We start from the raw sequence: 21,315 nt of genomic DNA, 5'->3' as shown, positions 1-21,315 counted from the left end.
GCCTCAGACGTGGATAAGAAACTTAAGAATTTGGATGTCTCTAAAGGTGCAGGTCCGGATGACATAACTCCTGCTGCACTCAAGTTTTGTTCGGACAGCTTGGCCCCCCATCTCTCAATCCTCTTCTCTTCCCTTCTTAGAAGAGGCATTTTTCCACGAAACCTCAAGCCTGGATTTCTGGTCCCTATTCACAAGAGTGGTGATACAGATGACGTCAACAACTATAGGCCAATAGTTATTCAGTCCGCATTGGCAAAGTTATTTGAGAGTTTGGTTCTAGATGTTGTGGAGTTCACCTACAGGAGTTCAATCATCCCTCAACAACATGGCTTTCGTTCTGGCAAATCCACTGTCACCAACCTGATGGTATTCTCCAGCAATGTCCTCTCTGCTTTCTCTTTGGGTGAACAGACCGATTGTATATACCTAGACTTTACTAAGGCCTTTGACCGAGTGAACCATGCTATTCTCATTAAGAAATTGCATGCCTTTGGTATCACCGGCCCTCTTTTGGAATGGTTTGACAGCTACCTGTCGGGACGTACACTCAGAGTCAAGCTTTCATCCAACATCTCCAAACCGATTCAGGTGACTTCTGGTGTACCACAGGGGTCACACTTGGGACCATTCTTGTTCAGCTTGTTTGTCAATGACGTTGGGGATTCGTTGGGCTGCGAGTATCTATTATTCGCAGACGATATCAAGATCTACAAGAAAGTGTCTTCTCTGCAAGATCAGCATGAACTCCAGGAAGCTCTTAATACCGTTGTCATGTGGTGCACCGATAACCTGATGGAACTTAATGCTGGAAAGTGTGTAGTTATGTCATTTGGAAGATGTCAGAACTTGTTTGTCTACGACTACACAATTCTAGGCACTCAGCTAAGGAGAGTGAATGGGGCTAGGGATCTTGGAGTGTTCATAACCCCTACTTTGGACCCAGGTGAACACATACAGAGAATATGCATGAAGGCCAATTCTGTACTGGGTTTAATTGCCCGTATTTCAAGGAGTGGTGCTTTCTCTACCAATACTTTGAAGATCTTGTATGTTTCCTTGGTGAGACCTATTCTCGAATATTGCTCCACTGTATGGTCTCCGTTCCAAGTTGGCCATATTAATTCCTTGGAAATGGTTCAAAAGCGCTTCCTTCGCCTGGTTGGTGTTCGAGCAGGGATTCGCTATACGGATGTTAATACTGATCATATTGCAGCTCAACTACAATTGCTGCCGCTCTTATCAAGACGAACTGCATTGGATCTGATTTTCCTGTACAAAATTGTCAACTACCTGGTGGACTGCCCCGAGATTCTTCAGATGTTGAACTTCCAGGTTCCTCAGAGAACACGGCTACAGAACGTTTTTGCCAAGCTGCACTACCCTACCTCATACATGTACCATAGTCCTGTACCTCGCCTGATGCGTCTCGGAAACAACGCCCATCTGGAGTTCTTCGGAGTTCGTCCTACTGCCTTCAGAAGAGATGCATTTTTGAGTGTTGTGAGCCTAGCGTGTAGTGAGTCAATGTAGTGTTGCACCTTGAATTTTTATTTTTTTTTTTTAATTTTTTTTTTTTAATCTTGACCATGCTTGGTCTAATTATACATCACCTCTCATTCATGTCGATCCTGTTATTGTGTTTGTCTTGGTCAGAGCTATTTATTACCATTGTATGCACTATTATTATTGTTGTTATTATGTCTTGTTATTATGTATTGTATGCATCTTGTGTCTCATTCTCAGTTGTATCTCTTTGCTCGTTAACCATCTGTACTTTTACTTGCAATGCTAGCTTCTTTCTTTTTTGGTTTGTCCAGAGTCTGATTTTTACTCACTATTGTATGGCACTATTTATTAATATTATTACATGTCTTGCTATTATGATTTGTATGCATCTTGTTTCTCTTTCAGTATTATTATTATGCCTTTCGCACGTCACCTGATATCCTCTTGCATATCTTTTTGTAATGCTAGCTTCTTTTGTTCATAGTCCACCTGTTACTAATTTTGTATGTTCTATTCAGTAGTATTACTATCCTTATGCATCTTGTATTCACCTATTGTATTATTTAGTATTTATTATTGCTTGTGGTATTATTTAGTATTTGTTATTGCTTGTTATCTCCCGTATGTAATGGCATTATTGTACAATGGCTTCTGCCGTGAATAAACGAATTGAATTGAATTGAATTGAATTGAATTGAATGCAGTACGATGGAAAAAATTATACTTGACATTTAAAGAAGAAGACCTGATACAGTTGAGAAGCTCGCTACTACTCAACTACTTAACTCATCTAACCAATATTGGCATAAATATTTTGTTTAATTTAGGCCTAAAATCTCAAAATTTATGGTATTAGGAATATAAAAAGCTAGTCTCCATTAAATATTCAGAGTACACTGAATAATCCTATTCATCTTCCACATTAATAGGGACCTTGAAAAAAACTTACAACTCACCACGTATTTACCCAAAAAACGTCATAAATAAATAAGAAGAAAAACAAACATGCGTGACTCATGCTTTAGCCAGCTGTCAGCCGAGGTGCCCACTATTACTCCGAACGTACCCAGTCCGACGAATAGTTTCCAGCTGATTCCCTGTCAGCCGTTTAGGTTTCCCATACTTGTCCTTGTGCAGACTTGTGGACAAAAAATCAGCTGACTTACAGTACTACCAACATTGTACTACATCCAACAAAAATGTACCTCCTTTTTGGAGAGGAGATAAAAGTAATGCAAGGATGACCGAGCTGGCAATATTTTACTATGTGCAAACAAAATTTACCTTCTTTTCCACCAGTGTTCTTGGCATAACAGAGGAGAAAAAGTTGGAAAATGATTACACTACTAATACATTGTACTATGCCTAACAAAATTAACCTCATTTTCCAATCAATGTGTTCTTGGCATAGAGAAGAGAAAAAAATAAGGATTACAATTACAGTACTGCCAACATAGTATTCTACAGAATTTATCTCCTTTGGCATTACTCCTTACTGAGTCCTTGGCATAGGAGGAATAAAAAGAAATTAATAGATTACAGGCCTGCCAATATTGTCCTCTGTCCAAAAAAATTTACCTCCTTTTTCACTTACTTGGCATTGTGGTGGAGGTTAAGTAAGGAAAGGTACAACATTGTGATATATCCAAGAAATTTACTTCTTCCTTGTCAAAAAACACGCTCTTGTCTTAAAATAAGTAGGAAAATGGTTACACTACTACCAAATTTTAATTATATCGAACAACATTTAAAATCTTTCCTTATCAAAACCTGTGTTAAGGGCATTATACAATAGTATGGTATATAATGTAACAAAAATATTACAGTATGTTAAATTATTTAGTTTCAATTCTAGAGTACAAACAAATCATCTGACAATCTAAAAAAAATCAACTTAAAATTCCAGAAAATTTTTTGAATAAGAGAAGACTTTGGTTTTTAAAAACCTGAGCATATTCTAAGTATATCTAAATTGGATATAAATTCTTAATCAATGATGATTGAGAATATTGAAAAAAACACATTTCCTAAGATCGACAATGAATAAAGTTTAAGCTACTCTAACTACTCAAAGTTTAAACTTAATTTAACAATGAAACAATTTTTTTTAATTCAACAATATACAGTCTCAAAGTAATTTTTACTTTGTGGACCTCCCTTTTTCCAATTTATTAAAAAAAAAAAAAAAAAAAAAAAAAACTGAATAAAACTATTCTATCAGCAGTTTGTGCTGAAACAATCATCCAGTTATAGCTCAAAGCTGAAAACGATCTTTGAATTCAAAAATAAATCACTAACTGAGCAAAAAAAGCCTGCAACCCTTTGAGCTCAAAAGGTTATTGATGATTTTAACTGAATATATTTTCCCCCCTTTAACTCATTTAGTCTATACCAGCCTGACTGTTTATTTGAGGAAATCCTTTCTCACCAAGTTCAGTCAAAGATGCACCACTCTACTAGTAAACGTACGAAAGGTTTTAGTTTTGTTCGGGGTACAAGGAATAGAAAAAGGAAGTGGGAAGGGGGCAGTTACCTCTTGTGCCAGCGGTAACTTTAGAGATGTTGTTGTACGCTTAACAATCATGGAGATTGCTGTGTTCAACCAACTGTTTCCTAATTTCTTTTATTTATCATATGGCTTTGTTTACATTAATTTGTTTTTGTTTTGTTTCACTGAAAGAAGCTAACTCACAATAATTTGCTACAGAATAAAAGTTTGTATTAAAACATAAATCAACTTTCTTTCATAGTACATAGCAGATGGCGACGAGGAACTTTATTTTTGAACCCTTTGATGATAATGAAGAAACATGGAACAGCTACCTAGAAAGACTAGAAATAGCTTTTGTATTCAACAGTATTTCTGAGAAATACAAGACAATAACACTGCTTCATGTTATTGGAAAGAAAACTTATGGAACACTTAGAGATTTGTTACAACCTAAATTGCCTACGGAGTTTTCGTATAAGAAATTAATGTAAACAAAGCCATATGATAAATAAAAGAAATTAGGAAACAGTTGGTTGAACACAGCACCTCTCCCCTAAGTTTTAGAATCACATATTCATTCTTGTAACCGGTTGTTTTTTCCTTGAGCTTCTTCTTAAGACAGGGTTTGAGGCTTCACCGTTTGGTAGAGGAGCTAGAGGTTGGTTAAAGCGAGCTTCATCTTCAGTATGGTTGTTGAACACATGATCATTTGCTCCCTGAAGTTCTCCATCTTGAATTGTAGACCCTAGAGGAAGTTTGATATTGATAAAGTAGTCCCTGTTGTCCTTCTCACCGCTTAAATTTGAACCAACCGATCTTATTTGATCAATGTGTCTCCAGGGACTACTTTATCAATATCAAACTTCCTCTAGGGTCTACAATTCAAGATGAAGAACTTCAGGGAGCAAATGATCATGTGTTCAACAACCATATTGAAGATGAAGCTCGCTTTAACCAACCTCTAGCTCCTCTACCAAACGGTGAAGCCTCAAACCCTGTCTTAAGAAGAAGCTCAAGGAAAAAACAACCGGTTACAAGAATGAATATGTGATTCTAAAACTTAGGGGAGAGGTGCTGTGTTCAACCAACTGTTTCCTAATTTCTTTTATTTATCATATGGCTTTGTTTACATTAATTTGTTTTTGTTTTGTTTCACTGAATGAAGCTAACTCACAATAATTTGCTACAGAATAAAAGTTTGTATTAAAACATAAATCAACTTTCTTTCATAGTACATTGCAGAAATAATTCCCAAAAACTGTAAATTAAAAATTTGGTATGTTATTGTTGTGGAGAATAGGTAAACAGTTGTAATTTTCTAGTTTATGGAGATATTTTTATTTGATTCGACTAATTCATTGATTTAATACTAAGCTATTACCATTTCACTAAAAACACAATCTAATAGGTTTCTCTGCAGCAGCAAACTCATGAAACCTAATGTTATTGAAATAGGAAATAAACCTGATATTTTAAAGGATATTTGAAAACTCAATCAGGCAAATGGAAATTCGCTTAGTTTGCAGGATTGCTGCGGCAGGGGTATTTGAGTCTGATAGACCAGCCTTTTGAGCTAAAAGGGAGGTAAGTATTTCAAACCTTAAATATATTTAAATTAAAACTTTAAAATGATTTAATTTTTTTATCAACTGTGAAATCACAAAAGTGTTTTCTAAACTAAAAGCTTGTGAAAGTGCACCAAAATACTGCACTAGCGATATGAATGACTATTGAAATACTAAAGACTATGGAGAGTGACTTGATGAGTTTAACTTCTACGTTATGACAATGAATTATGTTTGTAATTACGTGTTAGCATAGCTTAAAATAAACATTGCCATGATAAAGCTTTTGAGTTACAAGTAAACAAGCTTATCATGGACAAATTTTTAAACATTTATGAAGTATAATACAAAGCAAGCAGCATTGCGCTGATAAAAAGTGCTGCTGATATCAAGACTATTAAAGAATTAAAATTTAAAATGCTATTAGGCTTTCCAATTCATTAAAAGTGTTATTTACATGTACTTTATCATATTAGGCTCTATATGCATCAATTTTTTACTTAATGCAAGAGAAAAATAGGTTGTTAACCAAATGTTAGTCATCAAAACTATTTTTTCCCTCTATTTAGATTTAGAGAGCTTGAGCTAACAACATATTGGCCATTATCATAGACTAACCAACACCACAAGTAGACTTCTTATTCCATTGTAAATTTTGAAACTCGTTTTTCGTGTCTAGTTCGTGTACGGTGACACTGGGCGATGATTTTAGCTTCACTGTTTGGTTATATAACTAGGAAACAAGTTATTGTTTGTAATTAGATTGTGTAATTTGGTTAAACGAGGTTTTAAATTACTGAAATAACAAGAAACAAATTGTAAACAAAACACATCCTCTTCAGTGCACCGTACAGAACTAAAAATAAAATTGGCTTTAGCTGTTCCATAAGGATGAGAAAACTACAAAGGGAGTATGTTTTATCTATGCCATTATTTATACAGAACTCTTTGTGACCATTTGATTGTGTGCATTGAAAACCTTTACTATTGACTTTGGATACTGCAAGTAATCATCTCACCTTATTGTAAAATCTAATGTCTGTATTATTGAAATTGATGTATGTTTTGAGGTTTTGTAATGCTTGAACGTATTAATGTAGACTAAACGCTTCTCTTAAACAAAGGATAAAAAGGACTTTAAGGATATATTTTAACGTATGCTCTTTACTCTTAGGTCAGTTATATTCCCTTTGAACTTGATAATGTCCACACTCTTAAACTTTACATAAACTCAAAATTTATTTTAGGTATATGTATTTTTTTACTGTTGTTATCAATATCTTTTAAGGTTAGTGTGTAAAAATAAAGTGCACTGTAGTAAATTATGATTATTTTATACACCAACTATTTCATTGGAACTATGAGAGTAACTATTTTAAAATAATTATTTCATAACATCTTTTATGTGAGGTGATATTTTGTTTGTTTAGTACCATTTTTGACGTCTTCAAGCATATAAATGATTTGTGCCATACCATAATTTATATAAGGTGATATTTTATTTGTTTGGTACCATTTTTTATGTCTTCAAGCATCATATATGATATTAGAATAATCTAATGAATATGATATGATTTGTATGGTATTAAACTTTGTTAAAGATACAAATTTAACAATTTTATATAACTAGCGAAATAGCTGGTATATATAGATGGGAAGTCTACTTTATAATCCAAAGTCAAAGCTTTGATCCACAAATCTTCTACAGAATGTGTTACAAGTTCATCAAATGAATGCACACACTAACTATGATGACATATTCAAGTGGTTTACTTTATCTTCTTCAAACTTGTCCAGTCAAACATTACGTTTCGTTTTATTTACATTCCCAGATCCCCGCGTAAATTGAGAGCTATGAATTTCTTTAGATATAATATTCCTTAGTATAATATTCAACAATTGAAGAGTACAGGTTTTACATGAGTTAGGTTAGTGTCTTTGACGTAATAAATAATGATTTTTTTTACCTTTATAAAAGGCTTTATAAAGCCAAATTTTTATAATAGCTGGTAAGTATATTTTTCTGTATTTCTCTTATAAAGTAATAGTACTGTATATTTAGAACTGTTTATCTTTAAAAAATATTGTTAATTTGATGCATGTAGGCCTACCTGCTATTATTCTGTTTTTTTTTTCTTTTCACATAAATACTACAAAAACTACCCTTATTTTACTATTGTTTATTTTGAAGAAAAACTGTTAATTAAACTGTATAAAATGAAAGGTGTAATAAATCAAACTATGTTAATATCCTTTGATGCAAATTGTTCAATTTAAAACCATAAATCCTTGTAAGCCTTAATATTGACAATAAACTAAAAAACTACCTATTCACAAAATTATCTAAGGAACAGTAAATAAAAAAGCGCTGGCTTAATTCTGCTCCCCTGTGCTCTCCTCAACTTCCTCAATTGAATTATCTTAGAACGAGTGTTGAAAGCATCGAGACTCACCCTCTCTCTCTAAGGCTCTCCAGCTGTTTTCCGGTGAGTCGCCTTGGTTCTCCGCTAGAATCCACGGCGACCGCGTCAAGCTCGTCAAAACTGGGGGCGACAAAAAGATCACGAAGGTTGGTTGGACGGTGCTGCCTTCTCGCCAGCGTGCAGCATGTGTCACCTCCTGGAGTGAAAAATTAATTCCTATTATAAAAGAATATATCTTTCCACAAAAACATTTGTGTTCTTCTAATACCCTGCATTAAAAAATAATACTAAATTCAGTGTAAAATATGCAAAACAGCTACAGCAGCAAATATTGTGATGTTCATCTATGTATTAGAAAGTATATTAAATAATTCACAAGATATTTTGTTGTCAGCGAAGAAAAGTAATTTTGTTGACTTTGCACATCATAGTTCACAGTCAAATGAAATTAAGTTCAAATTAAAACTCCTAGATAACTCTAGCCACAATTATAGTAAAATTTAAAAAAGTTCAGAAAATTTATATTTTTGTAACAAATAGAAACATTTACAAATAAATAATAAATTAATTATAGATAATACATTACAAATTGGGTATTCAGGACCGAATGGGGCTCAAATAGAGGGACTTTTCCAGAAGATTTATATCTAGGTAGATACCAGTTATAATTAATTTACAAGGTGTCTTGCCAGGTATTACCAGTGATGTAAGGTATGTCGGCATTGTTGGTGTTATTGTGAGTGTGGGCAGGACCTGTAGCATTGACTGGAGCTGGCAGAATAATAGGGAATGTCTTCCAGTGGTACAGGAATTGCTCCCCTACCTGCAAACAACACCCATAAACTATTCATATAATAATAATCCATAATAATATTTATAATTCATTATTATATTTATTAATGATAATCAAATTACGTCAAATATTTGAGGAACAATTGGTTAGTGACACTTAGATTAATTGCAACAAGTACAAACAAAACTATTTTACCTGACAAATTCATTACCTAGCAGTATGATAGTAACCAAGTTAGCAAAAATCCAAGTAACAAATCTACATGCCTCGGAACGTATATAGCAAAGCAAGGAAAGAGTCTATACATTGCAAGTATGAACTGCACTGATAAAATTTAGTGGCCGGCACCAGATAGCAAACCTATTCATCGCTGTAATGAATTCGTAGTCTGTTAATCTACCCACTTACTAATTTAGTAGTGTTTATTTATCAATTAGCTTTTATTGTAAGGTAACTTAGTGTATGAAATATCTTCAATGAATTTTAATAGCAAAAGACAGTCTATTATAAACATTCCAGGATGTCTTATTTTTCTAACAATAAATATAAAAACATATATTATGCTATAGCCTGTATTATGGAACCTGTCTCTAAGCCCTTTGCCTACCTGGGGGATGATTTAAGGCCAGGGCCATTCCCAGGTAGACGGAGGGTCAGGAGGCACATTCCATTATTCAGGCTATAATATCCATTCACATTTACTTGTCCTATGGTTTGTGCCTTTCTTCATTGTGTAACCACCTTAACAAACTGGGATACGATACTTAAACTTCCAAATATAGTAATCAGGATAATTTTGAAATTAAAACACAAAAAAGGGCCAAAAACTAATTCAAAGAAAAATTATCACCCAAATAAAGCTCGGCATAAAAATTCCTTATTTCAAATTAACATAAATTTATTTTTTTCAAACTATCCTATATAGGATTGAAATTTGTTAAGCAGCTCCCCAGTAAAATTATAAATTAACAAAACCGTAAAAATCTCATAAAAAAACTAAAAGTTCATTTGGTAGAGAAAGATTTTTATTCCCTGAAGGAGTACTTTTCCATCTCTTTTATTAGCATTTGTTACAATTGATTTAGTTTTTTAAACAATTTCATTTAGGTACCCTAAAATAATAGAAACAAAATTAGCCTATGTCAACACTAGCGCCCAGTGTCACCAACATGAACTAGACGTGAAAAAAGCTCAAGATTTTACGATGGGGTGAGAAGTCTACTTGTTGGTTATTCTATGGTAAAATATTAGTTTCAAGTTTTAAAATGAAATATGGCAGTTTTCACCATTAAAAAATATAAACAAGAAAAGAACACCATTAACAGCTTGTATTTCAAAGTGGTTATCACTTATTCATAACCCCCCTCTTCCCCCATCATCCCTCTCAAATTCTTAATTATTCCTCACCCCTCCTCCACCCCTCTTCTAAGCCTTCCTTTGTCGAAACACACAGTTTTTTCCTCCCAACCACTCTGAATAACCAATGTTTACATAAACGGAACTCTTCCAGAGAAAACTTCATTTGAATCTCAAACTGTTCATTGCTTACAAAGTGCTTCCCGTTAAGCTGTGTTTAAAGTTAAAAGTTTTGTAGAAATTGCAGCCAATGCGACGCAACGTTTATTTTTAATTTGAAGTTTGTTTCCGTTTAAAAAAAATATCCGTCTTATCTTGACTTTTTTTAAGAGTTCTAAGTTAGATGTCTAACAATAATAATAATCATCAATCCAGACATACAATGGCGCCTCTGATTAATATTCATGTTTGTTGTAAGTTGTTCATTTTTATTTTGTAAACTAAAAAATCATTTAGGCTAGTTAACAAAATATCACAATAATTACAAAATTTCATTCCTTATCTCAATCACTTGTAACTAAACTAAACAGCTTAAGAAGATCAATATGCTCTACTACTATAAATATTTCACTTATTAAAAAAATCATATATCTATATATATAATACGTGAAGCCGTTTTTGTTAACGCAACTCCTCCCTTATTTGCGGACCAATTTCAACGTTTAAGGTGTCAAAAGATTCGTCTCAATATGTAGTTTTGCAATAAGGTTTTAGAATTTTAAAATGCCAACTCTTAAGGGCGTGAGACCCTCTCAAAGGTCGGGTTTTCCCCATAAGAAATACATAGAACAAATTTAAAAACAAAAAACAGCTGTTTATAAAAAGAAACTCACTAGCTTTGTGGGAGTGAATATTAATGTTTGCAATATTCAGGAGGTTAAGAACAAGTTAAACAGTTAATCAGTTTTGTTGGAAGAACAGAAAATGCCTCAAGTTCAAATAAGAAATATTGAAAACGGGAGGATGAGACAATTAATAGTAAGATATCTTATGCGTATGAGGAGAGTAGAAAAAGAGAGGTAGAAAATTCACCAACACAATCCAGACATTTCAAGTCAAAAATAAGAAGTTGCTATTGAAAGCTTTAGTGGCAATGTATTCAACGATCGAGTAGGGACGATCAAGTTTATTTTTACGATTCTAAGGCAAATAATATACGTTGTTCAAAAAGAGAAGAAAGTTGCAATTGCTATCCGAATCTTATAGCTACAAGAGTTAACTAACCTATTTCGACAAACGAATCCATACTTTCAAAACTTTAAGACAGGTATTAAGAGAACCCCAGAAACTCCACTGAACAACGTAAGAACGTTCTGATGCGAGGCATATACTGAGACTGAGAGACACGTTAAGTTAACCAACTTTCAATGGTGTTGCTGCTTTCAAAGCAGATTATGGCTGTCCAGTTGGTAATCCGGAGACTTTTCGGGATTCTATACGAAAAAAATCGTTGGTTTAGGAGGATGTCTCAAATAAAAGAAATGAAATTACCAAACTAAAAAAACCCAACTAAATTACTTAACACGGGTTATCAGTAAGGCAACAGTTTTCTTCAATTCTTAATGCTGGAAAAACTTTGTTGCAACATGTTAACTCGAATTGAAGCAGAACGTTTAGCTTCCATTAAATTTTATCAGTTAAAACTGAGAGCAGAAATAACGTAGGTGAACCTTGACGACGCAAATAGAGTTATTCAAAATAATTTTCTAACAAGTTTTCAAACAACTCTAAGATATAACTAAAAATACTCGAATTTAATCATAACGCTCTCCTCTGCGTTATGTTTCATACTATGCGGCTCATTGAGCCGCACGGGTTCTCTAGTATTTATATAAGGGTTTACATTTTTTATGGGTTTTATTACTAATAAAAGAAGCATTTTTTAAAAATTTTTGAAGGTAAAAATAAAAAAATTCCAAAATATGAATATTTGTAATCATAAGAGAGACTGAAATTGCAACGGATTAGATGAGACCATGGGCTCAGTCAATAGAACAATGGACTAAAATAGTATGTCCCAGCAATGTCCTGGGTTCGCCCTATCTTGATTGTGCTGGGTCTTGATATGTTTCAAGCACAGGCCAGAGGCCCACGTGGACAGGCAAATGCATGGATAAAAGTGGCCGTCAACCTCTTTAAATTTTACTGTTGAGTCTTCCTACAGTATACGGCAATATAATACACAATATGTCATTCTCTCATTGCAAACTAATTTAAAAAAAATCAAAGCTATTTGTTTACTTAATTTTCTTATTAGGTACATCAAACAAACTAAACCTATTTCGTTCCTAAATGGGAAGTAAATTATGAATGGATTGGTAAATTCACCACCTCCTTAGGACTACCTCTAATAGTTATGACCCGTCTAAATATCTAGTTTCAACCAGCATGGGGCAGGAAGCAGGAAATGTCTGACAAGATAATGGGTGCAATAAACAGCTGGGCCCATCAGCTGGTTATTTACACTAACAGTGTTGCCAACGTTGTTTGTTGGCACCACAAACCTGCAACATTGTTTGTTTACATCCAGTCATGATTTAGGTTGGTACTAAAGTTTGTTGGCATTTGGCCCTATTATTTGTCCTGGTTTTCTACATGTTTAAAACCATTGTTTTAGTGCAAAAAAGTAACATATAGGAAAATATCGGTGTGCTTTAAGATGGTACTGACTATCGTAATTTGTATGAATTAAATTTTACATTTTATGATTTAACTCTTGAAATTTCAATATGCAGTTTCTAGAAATACCTCGAATTTCTTATGTCTGAAGAAATTAATCCTTGGGTGTTAGCACTACAAACCACTCATATACCTCATGGAACTCAACAATTCCAAATAAGGAATGTCTCCACACTAACATACACTCTCCTTTTTTTTAAGGCCGTTAAATTTGATCATGCGTGACCTCTCCTACCTTTGGAATGAAAGTAACTTATTAGTTAAACCTCTTGGTTAGGTTAGGAATTACATATTTTACTAGTATTGAAATATAAATATTAGTTTGGATTTTATATTAACAAATCTGAAGTTGATGAAAAATAGGTTTATTTTGTTACTCTATGCTATATTATATATACCTACCAATAATATATTTTATTAACAATAATATTACTTTGTTAGCCCATATATACTACAATTGTCATTAAAAAGATAAATTTAGAGATATGGAAGTATAATTCTTATTACAAAAATGTATATTGACTGGATTCTGTGAATACGCAAAGCACAGGACTTTGACTTAACTCAAAACTGTGACAGAAAATTATGTATACGACATTTCCAGTAAGTTCAATTAATAAATAAAGAACAGGGAATCCAATATTTCTTAAAAGGTGCATTATTATGTAAGACTGTGTACATTTTTAAAAGTAAAAATGTAATTTTTTCAAAAAATAACACTCACTTCTTTGATATTATTCACCAGCTGCACCACCTCCTCCGGAGCCCCTGTCAGGTGAGAAGTCTCAAACTTGAGAGGTTCTTTCTGCAACACAACAAATAAGTGTTACACTTCCATACTAAAATAACAAAGACAAATAATACATACACATTTTAAAAATTGTTTTATTCATGGGTAGGGAGCAATCTAATATATAAAATTCTCGTGTCACAGTGTTTGTCTGCAAACTCCTCCGGAACGACTTCACCGATCGTTATGAAATTTGGTGTGTAAATTCTGTAGGTATGCGAATCGGAAGACTATTTCCCGTTTCGAAATTCTTAAAAGGGCTCCGCCCCAGTGGCTCTGGAGTTTCCCATGTTAACCTTATGAGAAATGGAATTAATGAATCTTAACAGCTGTTTCAATTAAACAAGTTGGTTCTGTTCTATGATGTTCAATAGCATTAAAGTTACAAGGATTACCAACAGGGTGCAGCACCATTATTTCTTTTACATTTATGACAACAGCTAATTTGCAACCAAAAGGTGAGTGAGCGTAGCGAACGAACTTCAACCTGGAGGCGAACGAGCTAACCTGAAGGCAAGTGAGCGCAGCGAACGAGTTCCAACCTAAAGGTGAGTGAGCGTAGCGAACGAGCTCCAACCCAAAGGTGAGTGAGCGTAGCGAACGAACTTCAACCAGGACGTGATTCAGCGATGCGAACGAGATCATCTTGAAAATTAAACGTAACGGTACTTTCTTTCCATCGGTCTGTCTTAGGGGAAACCTATAACTTAGGCGATACGAAGTTCGCCGGGTCAGCTAGTCCTTATATATAATACGTGAAGGCAATTTCTACGAAACACTACTCCTCCGTTCATAATGGACGGATTTTTACAAACAATGTGTCAAAATTAAGTATTTTTTGTGTGGACCCCTTTTACCAATTCCTGTAATTAAAGTCCTCAGGCTTTGCCCCACAGGCCATCAAAACCCCAATGTATTTCTTCTGAAGAATAGATTTTGTTTACTTAAACAGACCAATAATTTTTATTAATTGCATACTAAAACAGCTGTTCATAGTAACACATGATACACACAAGAGCGTTTGTTTTCATATGATCCACAAAATCATCAATTATTTTGTCTTTCAATATTGAAATTAATACCTAGGCTAATAAAAACCTAACTAGTAGAGTAGTGGTTTTTAAAAAATCAGAAAATGTATGCATAAACATTATGATATTTAATATCATGAGAAAATAAGTCTATACTTTTTTCCAAACCAAAACATTCACACGTTTTGTTCATTAAAAAACCTCAACAACAAAATAATAATACACTTTTAAAACTGCATTCTTAAACAAGTATATTGATAATTATTTTTCAGATGTTTTCAAGTGAGTAGACTGTAGATATGTTTGCACCATCCAACTAAATACATAATGTATCATAAGCGATGTGTTAGGCTGATGTGGTGTCATGTTGGCATGAATTATTTACAATGCTCCCAACCTTGTTGTTAAAAATAAAACTTTCAACTTGCATATTTTTAAATATTTATTTGTTGTTCTAGAACAAACCTTAATATTTGAATGCAATTAATATACCAAAATCATCGTGTGGTAAAAAATTATAATAACAATTATTAAGCGATTTGGTCACATGAGTAAAGGGAGTAAATGGATAATATTATGATTGTAAATAATTTAATTTAGCATATTAATTGCTTGTTATATCTCTTCTGTAAAAAAAAGGGTACCAATATTACTGTAAATAAATCACCAAACTGCCTGGATGGTTGAGTAAAAAGCACTGACATTCAAAATGGAAGTTTAAAGGTTCGATCCCAATCTTGCTCCATTCTGTAATCTGACGTAATTATTGGTCATTGGGCTACCAATTAATGAACATATCTAATAAAAGATTGATTTTTGATATAAAAAATACTAGGATTTGAAACGTTTTGTTGCAAAAACCTCAAAAATACTAAAAGAAGTTAAACACAATCAAATAAAAAAAGTTACTAATAATTTGTAGAACTTGGGTGCAAAAGTGAACATTTTAGGGTAATATTATTTAATGCATTTGAATCTCTGAAAAACTGAATACTATTTTCAACTAAGTGTTTTTATACTTTACAGATATTTTGTAATTCTTTACTAAAGTAATACAATAGTAAAGAACTTGTTTGGTTTCCAGCTTTGTAACTATCAATGAGCCGAGATTTTTAAATATCTGCACCATTAAACTTATAAATTAAAGTGTTAACATGAAATTTAAGTCAAATGTCTGAGTACTGTCCTGTATGACTACTGCAGTAGCTAAGTTTGTACAAGCAGGTCAAAGTTTAACGTGACCTGCAAAGTTTCTTTGTAACTCTTCAACCACAGTTTTACTAAAAACAGGAACACAATTTTTTAAATTTCATCTCATAAAATCATGTTCTCCTACCACGGCATGGAGATGATCACATTGCCATACCTGTACAGTACGCAAAATTGCTTATTGCCACTCTAGAGCGAGAATGGATCATTCCGGCTTGCTAATTCAGCCGATTTCCCAGTTGCCGTTTCTAGACCAACCACAGCCACCGATTCAGTATGTTAGTTAACAACCGGCAATAAATAATATAACCTTTAAAAAGCTAACATAACCTAAAAGAGGTTCTATATAAATCTAAAAACTTAAGATTTTCCTACCACCTCCACTTATAATAGCACAGAGATTACGAGTGTGTATTACAAGCACAAACAATCATTGCCACTCAAGAAATGTATGGCTGCAGCCAAAACAAGCTACTAATTAATAACTACTTTTACTGCAAAATATTATCTTGTTGTTAAATCTTAAACATTTCACCTATTGGGTTGTATGATTGGAGTGTCCAATCGAAATCCATCACCACTTACCATATCTGTTTTATGTATTTACTGTCTTCTGAGTCAACAGTACAAAAGTAAATATATGTTTCAAGAGTGTTATTAGACGTATTTTTATTTATTAAATTGAGTAAAATGAATATGATCCAAGATGTCCTGAAAGCAGTGCATTATCACTCCATTATCAAACAAGAGAGAATACAGAACAAGCCCCATGAGAGGTTACCCTTCATAAATTAGACAGTGATTCTAAACATTCTACTAGTCTCCCTAGGGCAGAGTGTAATATCTTATCTTGCTATCTCGTAGACAAGAGGAGTGGATTTAATACCCTTTAACTACAAACAAATAATATTACCATATACTGTACCATATGTTTATGATATATATTCAATTACTACCTTTGGTAGATTCATATGTTAAAATGGTTACCATTTTTAGAATTAGTTTGATCATACAATAATTGGGATCGATTGGGACCAGAATCTGACTTTAAAAATTATCCAGATTATTTAAATTAACCATCTTGAAAAAGGCCAACATGCACTAGATGAGTAAAACACTTTTACCTAACCCGCCATGTTAAACTTCCCTATCCCAAGCGTGATGTATACTACTTCTTTACTTCACGAGTGATGTAAAGTTGAAAAAACTCACTCGGCGAGGTAATGAAACCCATTTAAATAACATTGAGTGCTTAACTTAAAAAATATACCTCTATGGAGCCAACGGCGTTCAACGCTAGAAATCAGCTGTGCGCTTGAATTTTATTGTTATAATTTGAAGAATTTTCCTAACCTAGATTTTGTTAGTAAATGAACTTTACTGTTAGAAGATGAGTGAAATGGATAATGAAAAATATTGCTCGTGCCCTCCTGTATATTGTTGGGTCAGGTAAAATCTTGTACGTTACACGTTACGCAAGAGCTTGTTTACATCACTTAGGAGAATTATGCAACTCGCTTCCGCTCGTTGCAAAACATTCACCTGCGTGATGTAAAAACGCTCTTACTACACTTGTAATGTAAATAGCTATTTAACATTGTACATTTTCTTTCACAGATACATTTTCTTCATAGATACAGTAAAGGGTCTAAAAGAGAGGTCAATTGAAAAATTGGCTTTGTTCTAGCACGGTTTCACATTTAATTTATGACAACAAGTTTAGAGTGTACAGTAAAAATATCAGACACTACATATTTGAGCATTTAAAAACAAGTTTGATACGCTTTTGAACTAGGGTAGTGGTTCGTTTTAATGCTGCTAAACACTTAATTTGTTTTAAAAGATAATTCAAAATTTATTTCTTACTTGAGACGAATCCAGATTATTGACAGTACAGATTTTTTACGTCCAAATTATCACATTATACTGTGTTCAAGTATACAGACTCTTTAACCAAGCCAAATTTAAAGGTCAACTTATTGTAAAAAGTATAGTTCATTTATATAATGTATTAGAAGGATAAATTTGTGGGGCGATAAACTCAAATAAAAAAATAAAAAAATGCATTATTCAAATACAAAATTAAACAGTGCTGTAGGGTGGAATCGTTCCTGTCACAAATACAGATAACAGTTTTTTGAGACAAATAAACTCTATGTTGATATTTCAGAAAATAATAGGCTGGGCCTAAAATGTGAGAGTTGCTTGGTCCTAAAGTGTTAAGTTTCATTATGTATACAAAACAAAAGAGAAGGAAGCAATAGGTGTCAAGTCCTTCAAAAGGGGTGATGGACCATGAACGGTTGGGAAACGATCAAAGTTTGAAAAACTAAGAGGAAAATATATTTACAGTAGCCCACTTTGAGTAGATTGTTAAAGTGTGTTCAAAAGCAGTTTTGAAAATATTTTTAACGCTCATGTTTTTATACTTTTTGTAAGGGAATAAAAAAACACTTGTCCTCCCTGATCTAAATACTTGTTGATATATATCATCGACCTTTTGTTATATGGCATAATTAGTTGATAGTAAAACAACAATGGCGTCTGGGTCTCAAATCGATCTAGCTTGGAATCATACCAGCAACCTTCAATTTAGAAGGCGATCACTAAAACTACACACAGCATCCCAGAAAAAATATATATAAGACATATCTTATGACTAAAATAGTATGCTAGTAATCACCAACTCCAACAATTATTCAAAAATATATGTATTTTCCTTTACGAGCATGTTTATTAATTAATATAACGATATTTACAATAAGAGAAATAATAGGGGATGTCTATATCATAATTACAAAGGTTGGAGATAGAATGGACGATAACATGTCCATTACAAAGAGAACAATCATTTAATGTCAGCTCATCAATAACAGAACCCATTTGGACGAGAGACAAAATTACGATAAATCTGACATTTACATTGCGTGATTGAATTGATTTGGCTTACAATCCAGTCTGATCTAATGGACTGTTAGATTACAACATTTAATTGTATCTTTTAAACCAATTATCTGCAAAAGTATTACATTTTACACTACCTACTGGAAAACACAAATGAACTGACCTGGTTTCCTTGAGATAAAAGTTTTCATTTAATTAGTTGCTCGTCAAAGTACTTTGTTAGTTAAAACTCAAGTTTATTCATAGAAATGTTTTGATTTTATTGTGAAATGGGTACTGATTAAAAGATGGAGCAATGTGAATAACAAAGAGCTAAGACTTTTCAAGTCTCTTGTATGCTATTTTACTTAAATGTTTGATAGAAGAAACCTTACATAAAGTATAAATTTATTGTTCCTTTGGGATTTTTGCAATCAAGCTTTGCTCTACAGCTGCAGTTTACTAGAAAAAATATTCCTGAACGTATCAAAATGTATAGACTTTGGTTTTGACAAAAACCCAATAGAGAATCAACCATAAGTGTTGTGTATTTCTTACGTATAAAAAAAATAATTAAAAATGTTACCCAAATTTTAGTGGTTCCGTTGTATGTATGTAGCCAAGTGCTACGTATCACTTTTTGAAAGATACGTTTTCCACACTAAGCTATATAACTTTGCAAATTTGAAAAAATGTTACAGTGCAACTACACTACAAAAAGTAAAAACATGGCTTAACCTACACCATAAGAACAAAATGCTTTACATACAGCAAAATATGTTACATAAAGTAAAAGAAGTGTTATAAATTCTCTTACATAGAGTAAACACAGTTTTTCTAATCTGAATCTAGGTAGTTTTGATGCCACAATGCTAATTAATTTTTTAAATTATTATTCTATAATCACTTTTGGATTTGCTTTTGGATTTGGTAGTTAAAACTTTGCAAAATCAAACCCTCATATTAAGTTCAATGCCATCTTGAGAAATGTTGTATCAACACAAACATACCAATTGCAAGAGTGGGAGTGTATCTCAAGAGAAGAATTCAAGTTTAATGTGTTTTGTCAAAGTTAAATTGAATTCTATCTTCAACTTGCGTTTCTTACGATTTCTCGAGAAATGAGATACTCTATGTTCAAAAAGCGTCTTCCACTTTGACAAGATGTCTGTTACAAGATATGGAAACTTTAGTTTCACCACGGTTTACTTTTCAGTGCACTTGTAAAAATGTAAACTTAGTTATAAAAAAGTTATCTTTGTGCTGACCGTAAATAAATAATCACTAAAAGTATCTTTTTCCAAAACAGATTTGTTAATGCAATTATCTATTATTTTAACTTTGTAATATTATTGTAAGATACGAGGATTCATTATTCACAGTTGTAAAGCATAGAATCGTTAACTAAACTTTTAAAATATTTTCATGAACCATGCCAGAAGACTTTTTAAAAATAAGATCTAAATATTTATACCTAATATCCAATGCTAACTGAGGCGGAAATTACTTTAATCAACTTTTGATAGTCTGGGTAGCAGAGTGGTGTTAATGCTCGCCTTCAAATCTGAATTTGCTCGTTCAATCCAAAGCGCAATTAATTAGACAAGACAAAATGTCATTTGCCATTGGGCAATCAAAATAATGGTATCTTACAAAAGGTGGACTTTAAAATTATAACAAAACCAGGGTTTTAACTGTTCTCTTAAATAATAAAAACAAACAAATTCCAATGTTACAAGAATAAAAAACATCACTACTGTGATTTCAAATTATTTATCAAATCAAGTTTCATTATTAGTTTACTAAAATTTCAAACTTTCTAAGAACCAAAAATTAAAATATCACAATATTTTTACCCTCATATTTGCTACTAAGGGACCATTATTATACGTAAGATGAAGGCTTCGACTAATATTTTGTAAATTTGCCATGCACATCCAAAGTAGTTTTCACATTGAAATATCTCTACTGTACAAGAGTTCATTACTAGTTTAGTCACAATAATATTCTCAGCTGGCTTGACAAAGGGAGTTCGCCAAATTACCAGACGAGATAAGACGTTCCCTTGGTTACATACCTACATTAAGCTCGGATTAACCCCATGTGGTTTGTAAACCTTATACTCCAGTTTGAAGAATTATTACAATATTATTCCTTTGAGCAACATTTTGTTAAAATTTTATTTCAAATGCAACACAGATATTTTACAACATTTATTTCTAGTTCAATAGTAAAATTTTTCATAGAAGTTTTGACAAAAATATTCACAAAATTGACAAAAATATCATTACTGGATCACTTAATCATGAGGCACCCTGTAACATGAACTTAGGCTAAGTTGAACGTGTAAAATTGTCTTTGTGCTTCGTCCAACAGGTTTTGGGGAAGCCTTTCATGTAAAAGACGCATAATTGAAAGCTAGTAATATTTAATATCACAAGAACAATAAGCAATAATTTATTTTTAAACAAACATTGATAAAATATCATGTCAACCCTCTATAAGCAAGTATGTCAGCATGAATGAAGGATAACAACTTTAACACAAAGCAGATCAAATTACTAGACACAGAGTAAAGACATTCAGCAC

General features: G+C 32.9%; 1 protein-coding gene across 1 annotated transcript in view; it reads right to left on the bottom strand.

The window, feature by feature from the left end:
- Positions 1-21,315, bottom strand: part of LOC128999433 (uncharacterized) — a 99,239-nt gene that overhangs the window by 31,992 nt on the left and 45,932 nt on the right. Inside the window, exons 3-6 of the mRNA XM_054425954.1 lie at positions 13,538-13,618; positions 8,685-8,808; positions 8,016-8,181; positions 2,573-2,644 (exon numbers count right to left, since the gene is read on the bottom strand). Coding sequence (XP_054281929.1) covers positions 2,573-2,644; positions 8,016-8,181; positions 8,685-8,808; positions 13,538-13,618 — 443 coding nt within the window. The remainder of the gene's footprint in view (positions 1-2,572; positions 2,645-8,015; positions 8,182-8,684; positions 8,809-13,537; positions 13,619-21,315) is intronic.

This window comes from Macrosteles quadrilineatus, unplaced genomic scaffold (assembly GCF_028750875.1).
Source record: "Macrosteles quadrilineatus isolate MER2022 unplaced genomic scaffold, UCM_ALF_1.0 Scaffold_8__2_contigs__length_117827958, whole genome shotgun sequence".
NCBI classification, from domain to species: domain Eukaryota; kingdom Metazoa; phylum Arthropoda; class Insecta; order Hemiptera; family Cicadellidae; genus Macrosteles; species Macrosteles quadrilineatus.
Note: the sequence above shows the minus strand (reverse complement) of the source record. Positions and strands in the feature narration are given on the sequence as shown.